Genomic DNA, 13,986 nt, shown 5'->3' with positions numbered 1-13,986 from the left:
GGAACATTGCCAATATGGCAGCGGCGACTGCTGGTAAGTAGCGGGCGTGGTTCCGGCAACGCCGCAGCTTCTTTCCCGCCTCTCTTTTGTATAACCTTTCACTGCCACCATGGCTGCGACTGGCCTGCTCTCGTCCATCACAGCATTTCTGACACTGCCTCTCCGCATTGCAGGCTACGAGTGGAACCGCTCCTCGCCGCTGCGCTCGTCCCCGGATACAGCATCCCCCATGTACCCCGATCGCCCCATCCGTCCTCTGCCTAAACGCCGTCTGCGAGACCGCATGTCCCCCGAGCAGGCTGAGGCCATCGTGTACCCGCCTAATCCGCCGTCCACAGGCCCGCTCTTCAATTTCCCCTACTCCTCTGGGGAGCGGGGGAACAGGGCTCTAAGGCAGGGCGAGAGTGACCACCATGCCTGCCACTGTGGCCACAACCATTCCGAGGTGGAGAGCGAGGATGAGGAAGACGAGCGTGGAGCGCCAATGCCCTCCTCGCCCAGCTACCACTACAGCCGCAATGTGCCTGGAAGGCCCGTGGCAGGCGGAGCGGGTGCATATCCCAAACCAGGCTCAACTGCGTCTTCTATAGACGGATACGAGTCGTTCGAGAACACCAACAACAAGAAGAAGCGCAAGATACCGAACATGGGCGGCTCGAGCACGCATCACACGAGTCTCTCGGCGGAAATGGCAAGCATGGGGATTTCGCACCACCACGACGCGGCGGCACTCGACGACGGAGATGGGCCAGGCCGCTACTACGGGTCCGCACCCTCGACACCCCAGCACAGCGCCTCGGGGACGGGCATATCCGGCGCCGGTAGAGGCAGATTCGGGCGATCTGGCTCTGGGCGGTCGGAGCGGCGCGTGTTGGGCACCTCGACCAACCTCGTCAACGCCAAAGCGAGCAGCAAACGTACGGTTCCACCTCGGGAATTAGTGTCTTAGCTATTGCACGTCCGTGCGCTGACTATTTATTTTTTAGGGTCTCCAGACCAAGCCGGCATCATCTCGACGGCAATTGCGAACGCACAAGCAACGCCTGCGCAAGTCGGCAACGAAAACGTGAGCCTGCTGCAGCAGGAAGCATCCAAGAGCAGCGCCAACAAAACCCAGTTCACCTTCACCTGCGGCTCCGACTCGGCGAACAAAATGGTTTGGCCAGGCCAGGAAAACGGCGGCTATCCGCAGCCCCCCGGCGCATACCCGGCCGGAGCACCTCCGCCAGCGCAGGCTGCCCGCGCCCGCCCACCTGTGCGTCCCGACGCCCCGATGGTGGCGACGCAGGGCACGCAGACGAGCCCCAACATCAACGGCGCCCATCCGCCTGGAAGCAAGAACGCGCCCCCGCAGAAGGGCGCTCAACCGAGCCAGCAGGCACCCCCGCCGCGGAAGCCGCGACGCAGCGCATCAAAGCTCTACGCGATTGCCGCCCGCAAGCGACGCATCCAGCAAGAGTACGCCAACTTCCACAATCCCCCGAATCCGCCGTGGATTTGCGAGTTCTGCGAGTACGAGGACATCTTTGGGAGGCCGCCCGAGGCATTGATCCGGCAGTACGAGATCAAGGACCGGAAGGAGCGAAAGCGGCTGGCTGAGAAGCGGCGGCTGTTGGAAAAGGCTAGGATGAAGGGACGGAAGGGAAAGAAGGCCAGCAAGAAGGCTCAGAACAACGCGAACGCCCAGCACAATCAGAACCCTCCCCCCGGGGGCTACGACCGACGTGCGGATGACGGACCCTTGGACGGACAGGACGACGAATACTATGACGACGAGTACGACGACCTCCCCGCTCAAGCCCCCGCCCCCGCTGGCCCCTGCTCCCATCCAGGCTGCCACCATCACCACCACAAGATGACAGGCATGCCGCCTGGTGATCCTCGCCAGGCCGTGGCCAATGGCGCGTAGCGTGTGGACATGACGGGGTGGGCCGTCGTTGTTCTTGCCTTGTCCTGTATTTCTGTCTTGTGTCTTTGTATCGCTACCATGGTCGAGGTTAGGTGGTTGTACCTCCGAGCAGGAGAGGTTGTGGGCTTCTTCTCGAGCTTGGCCGGCGTGTTCATCTGAAAGAGATCCCCCGGTCCCTCTCGCGACTGCGTCCCCAAGCGAATCGAAATGAATACGGGAATCCACCTGCCACCTGCACCCTTTGGATAAACTTGCTATCCCTCTCGATCGTCCACCCGAGCTCGACCATGGAGCACCCCTTCTTTCCTTTTGCTCTCAGCCCAATCAGCCTTTCCAGCGTCCCAGCATTCTTCACATCATGCGAGCATTTATCCCGGAGCCCCCATACCTGTCGTTTCCGGAATGGAACACAAGCCCGCCCATCCCAACTGCATTGCGAAACCCATATTTGTGTCCAACGACACGTGTTACCACCCCACTCTGTACCAAACCCGAATCAAAACCGTTCCTTGATGGACCGAGCTCTTGTCGTCGGAACGGGAGTGTCAAGATTAAGTAGGGCTGCCGAATGAGACTCCTATCTTGGAAGGCACGATCCTTCTCACTCGTGGATAGTCGATGCACCTATCGCGAACGGCGGAGCAACACTCCGTATTAGTTTGTATGTAGGCCAGGAAATTGACCCACGTTCATCCTCATGCGTGAATCGGTATCGTGATGCTATAGCACTCCGGACAATTCGCCTTTCAAAGCCCCGTTTGATTGTGGTTGCAGGTCGTGGTTTCCGCAAGCAGTGCGGCTGGCACTCTTGACCAATCACGACTCGAGCTCCTCCGCTAACCGCCTCGAGGGCCGTTTCTGACACCCCGCGATGGCATCTCTCCCCCAGCCCCAACCCTCCACTTCCCTCCATACGTCCCTCCGTTCGCAGCAACAATCTCAAAAGCCGCTTCTCGCCCTCATTCACATCTCGGCTGCCGTGCTCTTCCGTCCTCCGCTCTACGGTCGCTCGGCACCATGGGCGCACCGGAGATCCACAAGCACGGCACAGATGATGGATGGCACGGTGTGATTGAGGAGGGAGGAGAGTTCCCGCCGGAGAAACACCGCTATCATCTTTACATCGGTACGGCCTCGGTCCCATCGCAATGGCCCGCGTTGATCCTCCATGCCAGCCCCACCTGGATCCCTGCTCACCAATACACAGGTCTCTTCTGCCCTTTCGCTCACCGCACCAACCTCGTTCGGCACATCAAGCACCTTACGGACATCATCTCACTTTCCGTCGTGAGGCCGTACCCGAAGGAGCCGAACGGTTGGTCCTTCCCCGACTCGAACGAAGAGTATCCCAATGCGACCGTAGACCATCTGTTTGGCAGCAAGTTTCTGCGCGAAGTGTACTTCAAAGACGACAAAGATTACAAGGGGAAGTATAGTGTGCCGGCGCTGTGGGATAAAAAGACGGGACGCATCGTGAGCAACGTACGTTAGGGACAAACGAGCAAATATGATGAAAATGGGTTGCTAACACGACCAAGGAATCGGCAGAGATATTACGTTGGCTCCCCACCGCATTCAACTCTCTTCTCCCCCCGGAAATCGCGAAGATTGATCTCTCCCCTCAATCGCTCCGTGCCCAAATCGACGACATCACGCCTTGGCTGCAGGGTGACATCAACACGGGGGTATACAAGGCAGGTTTCGCACGCACGCAGGAAGGCTACGAAGCCGGGGTGATCCCGCTCTTCGCTGCGCTTAATAAACTCGAAGCACTTGTCGCGAAGAATGGCGGCCCGTTCATCCTGGGCAAACAGATGACAGAGTTGGATCTGAGGGCGTACGGAACGATAGTCAGGTTCGACGTCGTGTATGTGCAGCATTTCAAGACGAATCTAGGCACGATCAGGCATGACTACCCGGTATTGAATAATTGGTTGAAGAATGTGTATTGGAATGTGGAAGGGTTCAAAGAGAGTACTGATTTTAAGCATATCAAGGAGAACGTAAGTAATTGTTCCCACCGGGGTGGAGGACATGAGAGCTAACAGCGATGTAGTACACGAAGAGCCACAAGGAAATAAACCCGCTCGCTATCACGCCGCTAGGTCCGTTCCCAAATGTCGAGGAGGGCTACGAGGCGGATTGGACTCAGCTCAAGCCAGGGGCGGTCACGCATCCTGCGGTGATGGAAGCGATGAGCCAACTTTGATACCTAGATATCCCATTTCATAGAATAGAAGGACACCGATAGATTAAGTAATGACCTTCATGATCTCACTAATGCCCGCTATCTACGCAATTCTGGCAGATGGTATGGTTCCAGCCAGCCCTCCCATCAGTTACAGCACATCAACGGCTCACACAGCGTGCCGCACGTCAACCCACACTTGGCAGCCCTCTGCCTCAGACTTCCCGCCACGCTTGTCGCCCCGCTCCCTGTGCTAGTCGCAGTAGCCTCGCCCTCCGTCTCACTGTCAGTCGGCACTAGCTCCGGCTGCAGCGTCGCACTGTGAATCCCATACGCATGCAGACACTCTGAAAACGTCTGCGCCTTCTCCATGAACTTCTCCAGGCTCTCCTCGCTAACAACAACATGCGCGCTCGCAATCGCCTTTTTCTGATCCAGCCGCCACACGTGCAGCTCATGAACGCCCTTGACGCCCGGAATGCTCTCCAGGTCCTTCTTTATGTCTTCGATCTTGACGCCTGGCGGCGCGGACTGCAGGAGGATGTTGCCGCTGCGCTTTGTGAGCGGGATGGCAGAGAAGAGGATCATGAGCGCGATCCATAGGGATACAGCCGGGTCGGCGTAGAAGCGCGCCGAGGATTTGGTGAGCCAGATGATGAGGGCGGCGATGATGACGCCCACGTTATTGAGCGCGTCGCCCATGACGTGGATTAGTACGCCGAGGACTCCGAGGTCCATGCCTTGCGGCTTGAGGTTCGCGGTTACGTGGTTGTGGGAGGCATGCTGTGGATGGGAGGGATTGTCAGAATCCGTGTGCGTGTGCGTGTCGGCATGCTCGTGGGCGTGGGCGTGTGAGCCGTGGGCGTGGCTTCCGTGGTCGTGCCCATGGCCGTGGTCATGCTCGTGCAGGAAGGCGGCGCTGATGATGTTGAGGGTTAGGCCAACGCAGCCGACAATGAGGACGATCTTGGGGTTCTCGACATGCTTGAGGTCGATGAAGCGCTCGATAGATTGAAGACCGATACTGAGACCGAGAGCTAGGAGAAACGCGCCGTTGAAGAAGGCACCAAGGAGTTGCGCGCGTGCCCAGCCAAAGGATAGATCTTGGGGCGAAGTTTTGCGCTCAGTCATGTGGACTGCGACGAGTGCGACTATGAAACCGATGAGGTCGTTCAACTATGCTTATCATTAGCCATGGGTGCGCCCAAGGCCGTTCTAAGTAGACGTACGTAGTGGAAGGCATCTGCTACAAGGGCTAGAGACTTGGTGTAGAAGCCGGCTAGTTGGCGTCAGTACGTTTGTGTAAGGACGAAGATAGTAGGAAACCAACTTGATATCTCCGCTAGGAAGAAGGCAAAGGAGATGGCGATGACGGCTCGTAGGCGCGACTTCCGCGATACTTGGAAGCGTGAGTGTCCCATTTTAGAAATGTAGACTTTTTTCGAGAGAGAAATTGTGCAAGATAGAGAAGTGTAGGAGAGTTGGCCAACAAATCTATCGGGCTTGAAGGGTCGCACAAAAGCAAACGAATTTGCTAACGACGGGCGTGTGACGTCAAATTTACGGCTAGCTTTAGCTGCGTCAATTCAAACAACGGAAGAGAGCTCTATAGTTGAAAGCGGAGAATGGGAAAAAAAATTCTGAGGCGGAGATCTTAGCTTAGGATAAAATAGTAAGTCGATAACATATCGAGCCACGCTCTGAAACGCGTTGGAGGGAAATCGACGTCGCGACGCGCTCCTGCAGCAACCGATTCCGACACGGAGCTATCGCATACTCCTGAGCGATACATGGTCGGAATCCTGCATTCGGCAACTTGGTGACTTCCAGGACAGGTGAGGCGGTGGTGGAGTTGGATTTCGATGTGAAAGCGCCCATCATGTGACAGCGCGGGGGGTAGTCTTCCTAAAGCGGCCTAGCGGCGGAAGTGATAGCCCTAGCCATAATCGGCCCTTGCGACGGCGAGACCCCTCAGAAAAATATCTCGCTGCCACGCCACGAACACTGCGCGCACTACGGCATCTCTACACCCCTCAGCGACCGACGACCAGCGACTAACCAGCATGGGCAACGGAAACAGGTACGAACGCAAAGCGGGAGCTAGATGGGGATACTGACAAGTGCGCAGAGCGCAGCAGAAGCGGGAGCGGAATGCGGCAAAGGCGAAGGGCGGCGAAGCGAAGAGCCAGCTGAAGTCTGTATGTACAGCCTCTATGTTTGCGATCTACTGGGAGCATCGTGCGGTGGTAACAAGTGGGAAATAGAACGCCGCCGCCCTCACCATCAAGTGCAAGACGTGCTTCCAGTCCTTCCAGAGCACCACCAACCGCAAGATGCTGAGCGAACACGCCACGAACAAGCACAGCAAGGCCTTCGAGGACTGCTTCGACGCAGACGCCGGTGTTGCCCGGTGATCCCCACATACCCACCGGCACACACCCGCACACGCCCGAACACGCCGACCTTTTCTTACTTGCATGAGATACCTGAATGATGTGTGAGCGTTGGAGATGCGAATAGAGCCACGAAGGAATAGTGCATTATATCACTGGCGTAGGGTGTACGGTTTATGAGGAGAATGCATATATCATAGTCACGTAATGTGCTCTACCTACGGGGTAATAACTTCTGCGCATAGGTTCACACCTGTCCGTCCTCATGCGTCCTGGCTGAATTCCAGACTCTTGTACGTCTCATCCCCGACTCATGCCTGATTGCGAGTCTTTGAACGAGATTGGAGTGCGCACCATTAACAAAGCCTTCACCTTGCAATCCTCGCTCCTGATCATCTCAATAAGTGGCGCAAGAAATGTCGTTCCGGGGAAGGGGGTTGCTTTTGGAAGAGTTCCGCGAAATCTGTAGCACCACTAACGGCTGCAGGAGAGATACAACTTAGGTTTGTGCCCTCCAGGGCGCTCGTAGAGCCGTGCGAGGCGATGAAGTTACGATGGTCCTTCTGTCACCTAATTAGTAAGACAATTATCAACTATTCCGCTATCTACTGGAGCATACGACGGTCCATCAAAGAACAACATGTGCGTTCCGGGTGATACCATGCATTGCTCGGGGACCAAAGGGGCTATAAACAGCCGGCTCATCCGGCCCCAGCAGGCTGTTCTCAAAGCAAGGTCTCCCACTTCGCATTTGGCGGCCACAAATCGAGCGCTTACCAATCCTTAAGTCTCATGATTTCCGGGCCTCTCTGTCACGATGGATAGCTGCAGCGGAGACCCAGTCATTGCACCCGAAGTCGATCAAACTTCACGGCTACGCCAGCTAGAAACAAGATATGTAGAGCGCCTAGAGAAGCGAGTGGCTGAGCGGAAAGTCTCATGCTCTAACCCCACGCAGAGGTAAGCACTGTCCACAGGCCGTGGGCTCTGCAGCTCATATCAATCAGGTCCCCAAAGTACCCACGGGCAAGAGGTCAAGAACGCAAAAGATGCCCCGCAGGACTTGGTCTCGAATGAAAGAAGAGAGCAGGTACGGTAGTCTGCACTACCATGACGCTCGGAAATGCGCTGCTTCCGTCGTGGTATCGCGCCAACGGTGAATCATGGGGTGCAGTGCTGCAGGGAAAACGTGAGCTCCACCACGGGACATGATTCAAAGCCGACGAAGGTCCGTTTTTCAAGACGTTAGGTGCACCTAATGAGGCGTCGAGATAACGATCTATGTGTCCCACGAAGATGGGTCACATGGTGAAACTCAAGGATCCACACGATCTGGTCTGGACCAGACGAGAACAACAAGTACAAATAGTCCGAGGTCCAAATGCTGAGCACCGAAATATTTTCGGGTTGAGTTCGTTCGTGGTCCAAGACTGCATTTTGGGTCCAATAGTAAGGAGATGGCGCTTACCAGCACTTTCGAGCCCATTCTACGGCGATGCTCAGGATTAGGAGAGCTAGCACATACCAAATTGCGACAGTAAGACATGGCAGGGGCTGAAGAAGGGGATGGCGTTTCTAAAGGCCCGTAGCACCTGGCCACAGCATAACCGGACCCAGGGGAGTCTCTGCTCAGTGCCCGAGACGCCTCGGGGCCCTCCCGGAGCGTGTGTGTTCTTTGCCCGCCGTCGAACTGGAGGCACGGCTCACTTCAACCTTCTGTGGACGATATTCGACACCGGATGAGTTGGTCTACTTGGCGCCTTTATGAAGCACGAGCAAAGTTTTGTTGTCAAGGAATGTTCTAGTCTTGCCCGTCTCGAAAGTGACTTTTGGAAAAAGAAATGAGGAAGGTCTGGTACTTCCACTACTGAAGCCATGGCTGGAATAGTAAGACGTACAACCGCGTACTCGTCCGGTTCAAGTTCGAGGACTTTCAAGGTTCTCGGCCGCTCAACACTCTTTATGTGTATCCGTTGCGCAGTCACTCCTCTAGCAGCGACTCCGAACCCAGGGTAGCGGAACTTCTAACAAAGGTCATCTCTTGTCGAAACTGCCTCCACGACTACTATATCCGGGATATCGGCAGACAGATGTTCGAATACGAGGGACTCTGCGTCTTTCGTGGGAGAGGGTTCCAGAGGCTCAAGAACAAACAGGAAAAGGTGGGCTCAAGGCGTGAAGGCTCGCCTCCGTTTGAATTCGCGCTTACTTCCTTCCAAGGTTGGTAACAGGATTCTCAAGGTCAAGTGCTGTTTTCATACTTCTTTGGCCGCCATCGCAGAGCAAATGCTCTAGGTAGGCTGTCGAGTAGTGCCAGAACGAAAGTTCAGTTGGGCTCGCACTAAGCTATCAAAGATTGCCAGGCTGTCTAACATACTGTAACCTTGGAAAGGTGATGCGGTGTATTCTCATTATTTTTTCCCACGTCATGGCGCACAAAATCTAACACTATCATGAATGAATGACACCTGGGCATGGAAAGTCGAGGCTTCCTATTTCGTTGTCTTAAATCCGGATCAGCCCATGCCTCCGGTTATACCGGGAGTCTCGTGACCTCCACCCGGCCGTGGACGAACTCTACACTACAGTCTTTGCCCCGCGTTGATGCAACGTTGGCCAGCCCATTTCCTTTTCCTTCCCCGCATGCGAATAATGTTTCCCGGTTTGTCGCAACCTTCGAGCACCGGAGCCCCTCATGGAGAGAATGACGCGGCAATGTTGAGATGTGCCGATCTATCCGACGTGCTGGATGTACTGTAACCCAACACATTCGTAATCCGGCTGGATCCACCCAGTCAATTCAAAGGTGGAGTGACCTTTTCTCTATGACGTCTCGGGATACGCTAGACCATATGCCGAATCGAAACAATGCCATCGTATGAGCGACTCTCCGGGTACAAGGTCTAGTACAGGATCTTGCGTGATGGAAAAGACGAACACGCGTGCATATATCTACTGGAAGACCGTCAAGCTTTTCTTGGCTCCAGCATCTTTGTTGCTTAAACTCTCGAAGCTTCTTTAGCCGTAACCCATCAACCACATCTATGATCAGTGCAGTACGGGCATCCCAACGGTTGGACTCGCGGGGCAATCCGACTGTCCAGGTCGAAGTCGAAACCAATTCAGGTCAGCAGTTCTCCACCGGCTTCTCTCCACTTTCTAACCTCCGCGACAGGCATATTCCGCGCTCTGGTTCCGTCAGGAGCGTCAACCGGGCAGCACGAAGCTGTAGAGCTGCGTGACAAGGATGCATCCGTGTATGGCGGCAAAGGCGTACTGAAAGCAGTTCAAAATGTTCGTGAAATCATTGGCCCAGCCTTAATCGAGAAGAAGTTCAATCCGCAGACCCAACTCAAGGAGATTGATCAGTTTATGCGCGATTTGGACGGTACCCCAAATAAGGCTCGGCTCGGCGCGAATGCCATTCTAGGAGTGAGCATGGCTTGCGCTAGGGCTGGCGCTGCAGCAGAGGTGCGTTCTCGCCTATTCAGAGCTAGGAGCCACTCTTCTCATGCTGGTTCAGGGCCTCCCTCTATATGAGTTCCTCCGCCGAGAGGCTGGTGCTTCGGGACCATACGTGATGCCTGTGCCTTTCTTCAACGTCCTCAACGGAGGCGTGCACTCGGGAAATACAATGGCCTTCCAAGAGATCATGCTCGCGCCTGTGGGTGCGACTTCATTCGAGGAAGCGATGCGTATGGGCTCTGAGGTCTATCAGACCCTCAAGAAGGTTATTTCGGAGAAGTATGGTGCGCCTGGTAAGCATCTCCATCTCATTCGAGCAAGGAGTGAAGGCTAATACGTGGCGAAAAGCTACCGGAATTGGCGACGAGGGCGGTTTCGCACCACCAATCACGCGCCCCGAGGAAGCCTTGGATCTTCTGGAGACTGCAGTCGAGAAGTGCGGCTATACTGGCAAGATCAAGTATGCGATGGATCCGGCATCATCGGAATTCTTCCGCGAAGATGGCGACTATGACCTTGGCTTCAAGGACAAGACGCCCAATGTCGTTTCGCCGGCTGGCATGCAGGAGCTGTATAGTCGCTTGATGACCAAGTACCCCATCGTTTTGCTTGAAGACCCATTCGCCGAGGATGACTGGCCTACCTGGACTGCATTTAACAAGACGTGTCCCATCGAGCTCGTCGGCGATGACCTGCTGGTTACGAACGTCGAGAGAGTGCGCATGGCGAAGGAGAAGAAGGCTTGCAATTCCATGCTTCTCAAGGTAAACCAGATCGGAACCGTGACTGAAGCTATCGAAGCGTAAGTAATACATTGTCAGCATGCCGGGCACTTAACTGACCTTGTGTTCAGCGCGAATCTTGCCTTCAGTCTTGGTTGGGGTGTCTTCGTCTCTCATCGCTCGGGAGAAACAACGGACGACTTCATTGCCGATATCACAGTGGGACTAGGCACCGGCCATCTAAAGTCAGGGGCGCCCTGTCGTGGTGAGAGGGTCGCAAAGTATAATCGTCTCATGGACATTGAGTCGCAGTTGAAGGCGGCCGGTAAGGAGTGTCTTTATGCTGGAGAGAGCTTCAGTTTTCCTTCCAAGCTCTCATCTTAAACCGGGGATCGCGGGCATTTGACATCGGGTTTGGTTGAGATAGAAGTGTAAAGTTAGCTAGTACGATAAGTTCACTTGGTAGCCTTAAGATCTTTTCATAGCTGCCCACCCGGCCAGAAGACAACCACAGCACGTGACGGGCTGACTAAGCATGGGAAAGTGCGGTCCCGCAAACAGCAAGTCACCGTCATCAAGCCCTTCACAGCAACCACCATTGCCATCCCTTTCCATTGTTGTCAAATTTGACAAAGCAGGGCCGCATTCCTCGCATACTGTGTGTTAACCGAGGTGGTAGAGGGCAAAGAAGCCTTCCAGGCGTCCAGCGCCTTCAGCCAGCAAATACGAAGAGGGGCAGTCGGTTGGTCGGTGAAGGTCGGGAGGGGGTCGCATGATGCAATCGTCTGCTGAAAACGCGCAGTGCCTGAGGGAGAAGTCTGACCTCCAATTTGCAGCCCTTTTCGACCTGGCATGCAGCGTTGTTTGCAGAGGGATGGCGATCTGTCTGCTTGAAACGCGCCGTGCCGGGCAAGGCCCCGAAGTCCTTGCCCCCTCGGCGATCAGCACTGAAGCATTCTTATTCGATGTCAGCACTTGCATGTGTTCCTCGCTCTTGTGCAGTCGTTCTCGGCGGAAAAGCTTCGCCGGGCGCGTAAATAGAAACGACTCGGTCTTTCAGCTTCCTGCATCGGGCTTTGACAGTCTTGCCCGCCTCAACTCCGCCTCGTTCTGCAGCGAACCATTCCAGTCAACCATGTTGGCGCATCTGTTACGGGGCCGCCTGGACACATCGCCTTAAGGCCTCATCTCATCCTTTCGCCGTCAATCCGTATCTTTTCCCTGGGAAACCCTTCCCAACACAAGCCTTCTTGGCGCGACCTGATTCCTTAATATTAATAAACACGAATTTCCTACAGGGGAGCGCCACCTCGACACCTCCCTTTTCCCTTACAAGACGTTTCTTCCATTCTCTCGCTTTTCTTTCCTGCGTCGCCGTATGCAACGGCCGCTTCTGCTTTCGTTTTCTTGCATCACTCTCGTTTAATCCGATACCTGTGCCACTATGTCGTTAGCCAATCGGTCCAGCGTCGACGGAGCTCCCTTACTCCACGCTGAGTTCGAGGAGAAGGATTCGGGAGGTAAAACGGTGGCCCACAATGTGTCTTGAGCCAATACTGATTGCGCGCAGCCCATACAAACCCGCTATGGCGACCGCTCGAAGTCTTCGCACGCAAATTCTCCCCCCGCCCGCTCATGGCGACCCTAAAACCGAGCTTCTTGGACCGCAATGCGAAACCGGCGAAAGTCCACCCGACCTCCTGGCTCGATGGCATACGGGGATACGCCTCGTTCTGCGTCTTCATATACCATTTCCAACACATGTTCCATCAGAAATACCTGCTCGGTTATGGAAGCAACGGAGGAATCGACGACTACTGGTTGATACAGTTGCCCATCATAAGGCTCATATTTACTGGAGGGCCCATGGTAAGTCCTGGACACACAATTGCTCTCTCGGGCCAGGCCTGCGTACTCCTATAGGTTTAAAACGCCTTTCAAGCCGCCTTTGGCAGTCCTGTCACCGCTAGCTATCGCAAAAAGGCGCCAGAAATTACAGTTAGTAGAACCGTGCTAACTTAACGCCTCGGCCATTTGCAGGTTAGCATCTTCTGGGTTCTTTCTGGAGTATCGCTATCTCTAAAGCCCATCCAACTCGCCCGAAGCCAGAGCTGGGACAAGTTTTTCGACACGATGTTCTCCTCCATCTTCCGACGCGCTCTGCGGCTCTACATGCCGGTATACTTGGTTCAGATTTGCGTTATCATCGCAGCATGCCTGGGCATGTACAATCACGCCTATACATTGTCCAAAGATTGGCCCTTTGGCGGGACAAACGAGGTCCAGTTCGAAGTCTTCTCGAGCAGCACGGAACAGATTCGGGACTGGGCTACCGTCATGTGGAAATTCGCGAACCCGTTCAGACCTTCGCGCCCGAAGTACGACGTTCATCTGTGGACGATCCCGCTCGAGTTCCGCAATTCCATTGTCCTGTTCGCGGCGTTAGTTGGATACGCCAAGCTGAGACCCCGGATACGTGTCACGCTCACCGCAGCACTGTATGCCTTTTGTGTGTTTGTGGAGGAAGGCGATGTCGCACTCTTCATTGCTGGAATGGGTCTTGCCGAGTACCTGCTGATTCGCGACGAGAACGCGAAGCAACTTCCCACGGCAGAGAAGTCTTCGGAGACACAGAGCAAGCGCACCAAGGCGATTTGGGCAGTCGTCCTGTATGTCGGCCTCCATCTCCTGTCATGGCCCGCTCACAAGTATGAGACATCGCCGGGATATATGACGATCCACAAGCTGGCGAAACCCTTCTTCAACAGCACTGAAATGACGTTTCAGCGCATGGGCGCCGCCATCTTCCTCCTGGCGCTCTGCGGCTCTGAGTGGCTGCGAGTGCCCTTCCAAACCCCTCTCGCTGTCTACCTGGGCAAAATCTCGTTTCCTTTGTACATCGTTCATGGTCCAGTTAACCATATCCTTGGTACATCGCTTGTGGAGTTTTTCTGGAGTTGTACGGGGCACGAATCGCTATTCACGTATGAGTTGGGCGTTATTGCTTCTTGGGTCTGCTGCGCCATTGTCGTGGTTTGGCTTGCCGATATTCTCATGAGGACGGTTGATACCCCTAGTGTAAGATTCGGACGGAGTCTGCAGAACAAATGGTCCTGTTGATTTTCTGCTTGCATGGCATTTTAGCGATTGCGATGGATATCGCATAGCGAGGGATAGCTACAATCGCATTTCCTTTTGGAATCCGTACCGCATTCGCTTCCCCCGAACCTAAAGCATGAAGCAATCGTTAGTACGGAGCTAGTGGACGCGCATGAGATTCTCCCATTTGCGATGTCGTGACTTCGATAG

The 13,986-nt window shown here is 54.9% G+C and overlaps 6 protein-coding genes across 6 annotated transcripts; 5 read left to right on the top strand and 1 right to left on the bottom strand.

Moving 5' to 3' along the window:
• Positions 1 to 109: 109 nt before the first annotated feature.
• Positions 110 to 1,909, top strand: BU26DRAFT_529147 (uncharacterized protein; the record flags this gene model as incomplete). The annotated part of the gene is made up of 2 exons (XM_033830882.1): positions 110 to 917; positions 987 to 1,909. 2 exons carry the CDS (start codon positions 110 to 112, stop codon positions 1,907 to 1,909), a joined length of 1,731 nt encoding a protein of 576 aa, XP_033686789.1.
• Positions 1,910 to 2,683: 774 nt separating this feature from the next.
• On the top strand, positions 2,684 to 4,184 carry BU26DRAFT_516541 (glutathione S-transferas-like protein). The gene is made up of 4 exons (XM_033828352.1): positions 2,684 to 3,035; positions 3,117 to 3,391; positions 3,448 to 3,912; positions 3,966 to 4,184. The coding sequence occupies exons 1-4, from the start codon at positions 2,927 to 2,929 to the stop codon at positions 4,116 to 4,118; spliced, it is 1,002 nt and encodes a 333-aa protein (XP_033686788.1). The 5' UTR covers positions 2,684 to 2,926; the 3' UTR covers positions 4,119 to 4,184.
• Positions 3,917 to 5,746, bottom strand: BU26DRAFT_243971 (cation efflux protein). The gene is made up of 3 exons (XM_033821048.1): positions 5,428 to 5,746; positions 5,327 to 5,376; positions 3,917 to 5,273 (listed from the first exon to the last, which is right to left on the bottom strand). Exons 1-3 carry the CDS (start codon positions 5,516 to 5,518, stop codon positions 4,245 to 4,247), a joined length of 1,170 nt encoding a protein of 389 aa, XP_033686787.1. The 5' UTR covers positions 5,519 to 5,746; the 3' UTR covers positions 3,917 to 4,244.
• Positions 5,747 to 6,160: 414 nt separating this feature from the next.
• On the top strand, positions 6,161 to 6,511 carry BU26DRAFT_561587 (DUF1909-domain-containing protein; the record flags this gene model as incomplete). Its single annotated transcript, XM_033832933.1, has 3 exons — positions 6,161 to 6,177; positions 6,226 to 6,295; positions 6,362 to 6,511. The coding sequence occupies 3 exons, from the start codon at positions 6,161 to 6,163 to the stop codon at positions 6,509 to 6,511; spliced, it is 237 nt and encodes a 78-aa protein (XP_033686786.1).
• A 2,525-nt stretch (positions 6,512 to 9,036) lies between these two features.
• On the top strand, positions 9,037 to 11,120 carry BU26DRAFT_516537 (enolase). The gene is made up of 5 exons (XM_033828351.1): positions 9,037 to 9,616; positions 9,666 to 9,961; positions 10,014 to 10,248; positions 10,304 to 10,757; positions 10,809 to 11,120. The coding sequence occupies exons 1-5, from the start codon at positions 9,535 to 9,537 to the stop codon at positions 11,059 to 11,061; spliced, it is 1,320 nt and encodes a 439-aa protein (XP_033686785.1). The 5' UTR covers positions 9,037 to 9,534; the 3' UTR covers positions 11,062 to 11,120.
• Positions 11,121 to 11,769: 649 nt separating this feature from the next.
• On the top strand, positions 11,770 to 13,942 carry BU26DRAFT_516535 (uncharacterized protein). Its single transcript, XM_033828350.1, has 3 exons — positions 11,770 to 12,197; positions 12,248 to 12,546; positions 12,718 to 13,942. The coding sequence occupies exons 1-3, from the start codon at positions 12,122 to 12,124 to the stop codon at positions 13,795 to 13,797; spliced, it is 1,455 nt and encodes a 484-aa protein (XP_033686784.1). The 5' UTR covers positions 11,770 to 12,121; the 3' UTR covers positions 13,798 to 13,942.
• The last annotated feature ends 44 nt before the right edge of the window (positions 13,943 to 13,986 follow it).

The sequence above is a fragment of the Trematosphaeria pertusa genome (assembly GCF_010094035.1).
Source record: "Trematosphaeria pertusa strain CBS 122368 unplaced genomic scaffold BU26scaffold_4, whole genome shotgun sequence".
NCBI lineage: Eukaryota > Fungi > Ascomycota > Dothideomycetes > Pleosporales > Trematosphaeriaceae > Trematosphaeria > Trematosphaeria pertusa.
This window is presented reverse-complemented; position numbering and strand designations above follow the sequence as displayed.